The 1,364-nt window shown below is 36.9% G+C and overlaps 1 protein-coding gene across 1 annotated transcript in view; it reads right to left on the bottom strand.

Moving 5' to 3' along the window:
• The window catches only part of STAG2 (stromal antigen 2), a 91,517-nt gene that overhangs the window by 28,563 nt on the left and 61,590 nt on the right, over window positions 1–1,364 (bottom strand). The window contains 1 exon segment of the mRNA XM_010857192.1: window positions 45–158. Coding sequence (XP_010855494.1) covers window positions 45–158 — 114 coding nt within the window.

The following is a 1,364-nucleotide window of genomic DNA, read 5'->3' on the forward strand; positions in this document are numbered from 1 at the left end:
CTTGAAAACCAGTAAGTGCTTATTATGTTAGCGTAACCATGGTACTCATGTCTTACCTGTTGCAAACTGAGAATAAGTGTCTTTGCACACTGAATTTTGTCTATCTGTCTTGTTTTACTCATTGTTTCTTTGATGATATCACCATAGTCGTTATAATACTAGAAAAGAAATTTGAATAAATTAGGGCTTTGTCTCTTAAAACTATTGGACAATAAGACTAATTTTAGGTTAGGCACATAAACATATTACAAGAATATATTTAGCTAAAATTAGGACTTCAAAGACACGTAAGAATGTTACTGAAACTTTATTATGATCTTTAAGCACAATCTCTAACATCAGTAAATTCAGAAATATCAGACAGTTAAGATCTAATTCACATTAAGTTCTAGAGTTGATTTTAAGGAGGTATAGTGTATAAAAATAATTAAGCATTCAGATTTTCAGAACTATTAGGTTGGTGCAAAAGTAACTGCAGTTTTGCACTTTTGAACTTTGCTGTTTGATATTAGAATACACTTTTAAATAAATGTGGCTGCTATATATCATTTTAATGCACATTTCTCAGTTTGTGTTTTTTTTTTTCCAATGAGTTATTACTTGCCATTTATTTTAGAGTAGGGAAATGATGTTAAGACAAAAAGCAAAGTCAAGTGATTTTCTTATTTGAGTTCAAAATGAGTCATGAAGCAGCGGAGACAACTCACAACAACAATGCATTTGGCCCAGGACTGCAAACGAACATACAGTGCAGTGGTAGTTCAAGAAGTTTTGCAAAAACAAGAGCCTAGAAGATGAGGAGCACAGTGGCCGGCCTTCAGAAGTTGACAACAACCAACTGAGAGCCACCATCGAAGCTGATCCTCTTACAACTACTCAAGAAGCAGCCCAACAACTCAACGTCGACCATTCTATGGTCATTTGGCATTTAAAGCAAACTGGAAAGGTGAAACAGCTCGATAAGTAGGTGCCTCACGAGCTAACTGAAAATCAAAAAAACCATCGTTTTGAAGTGTCTATCGTCTTCTCTTAGAATTCTACACAACAACAACAAACCAATTCTTGATCAGATTGTGACATGCAATGAGAAGTGGATTTATGAGACAAACAGCAACAACCAGCTCAGTGGCTGGACTGAGACACTCCGAAGCACTTCTGAAAGCCAAACTTGCACCAAAAAAAAGGTCATAGTCACTGTTTGGTGGTGTGTGGCCAGTCTGATCCACTACAGCTTTCTGAATCCTGGCAAAACCATTACATCTGAGAAGTATGCTCAGCAATTGATGAGATGCACTGAAAACTGCACTGCCTGTAACCGGCACTGATCAACAGAAAGGGCCCAATTCTTCTCCATGACAATGCCT

This window comes from Bison bison, unplaced genomic scaffold (assembly GCF_000754665.1).
Source record: "Bison bison bison isolate TAMUID 2011002044 unplaced genomic scaffold, Bison_UMD1.0 scf7180017864378, whole genome shotgun sequence".
NCBI lineage: Eukaryota > Metazoa > Chordata > Mammalia > Artiodactyla > Bovidae > Bison > Bison bison.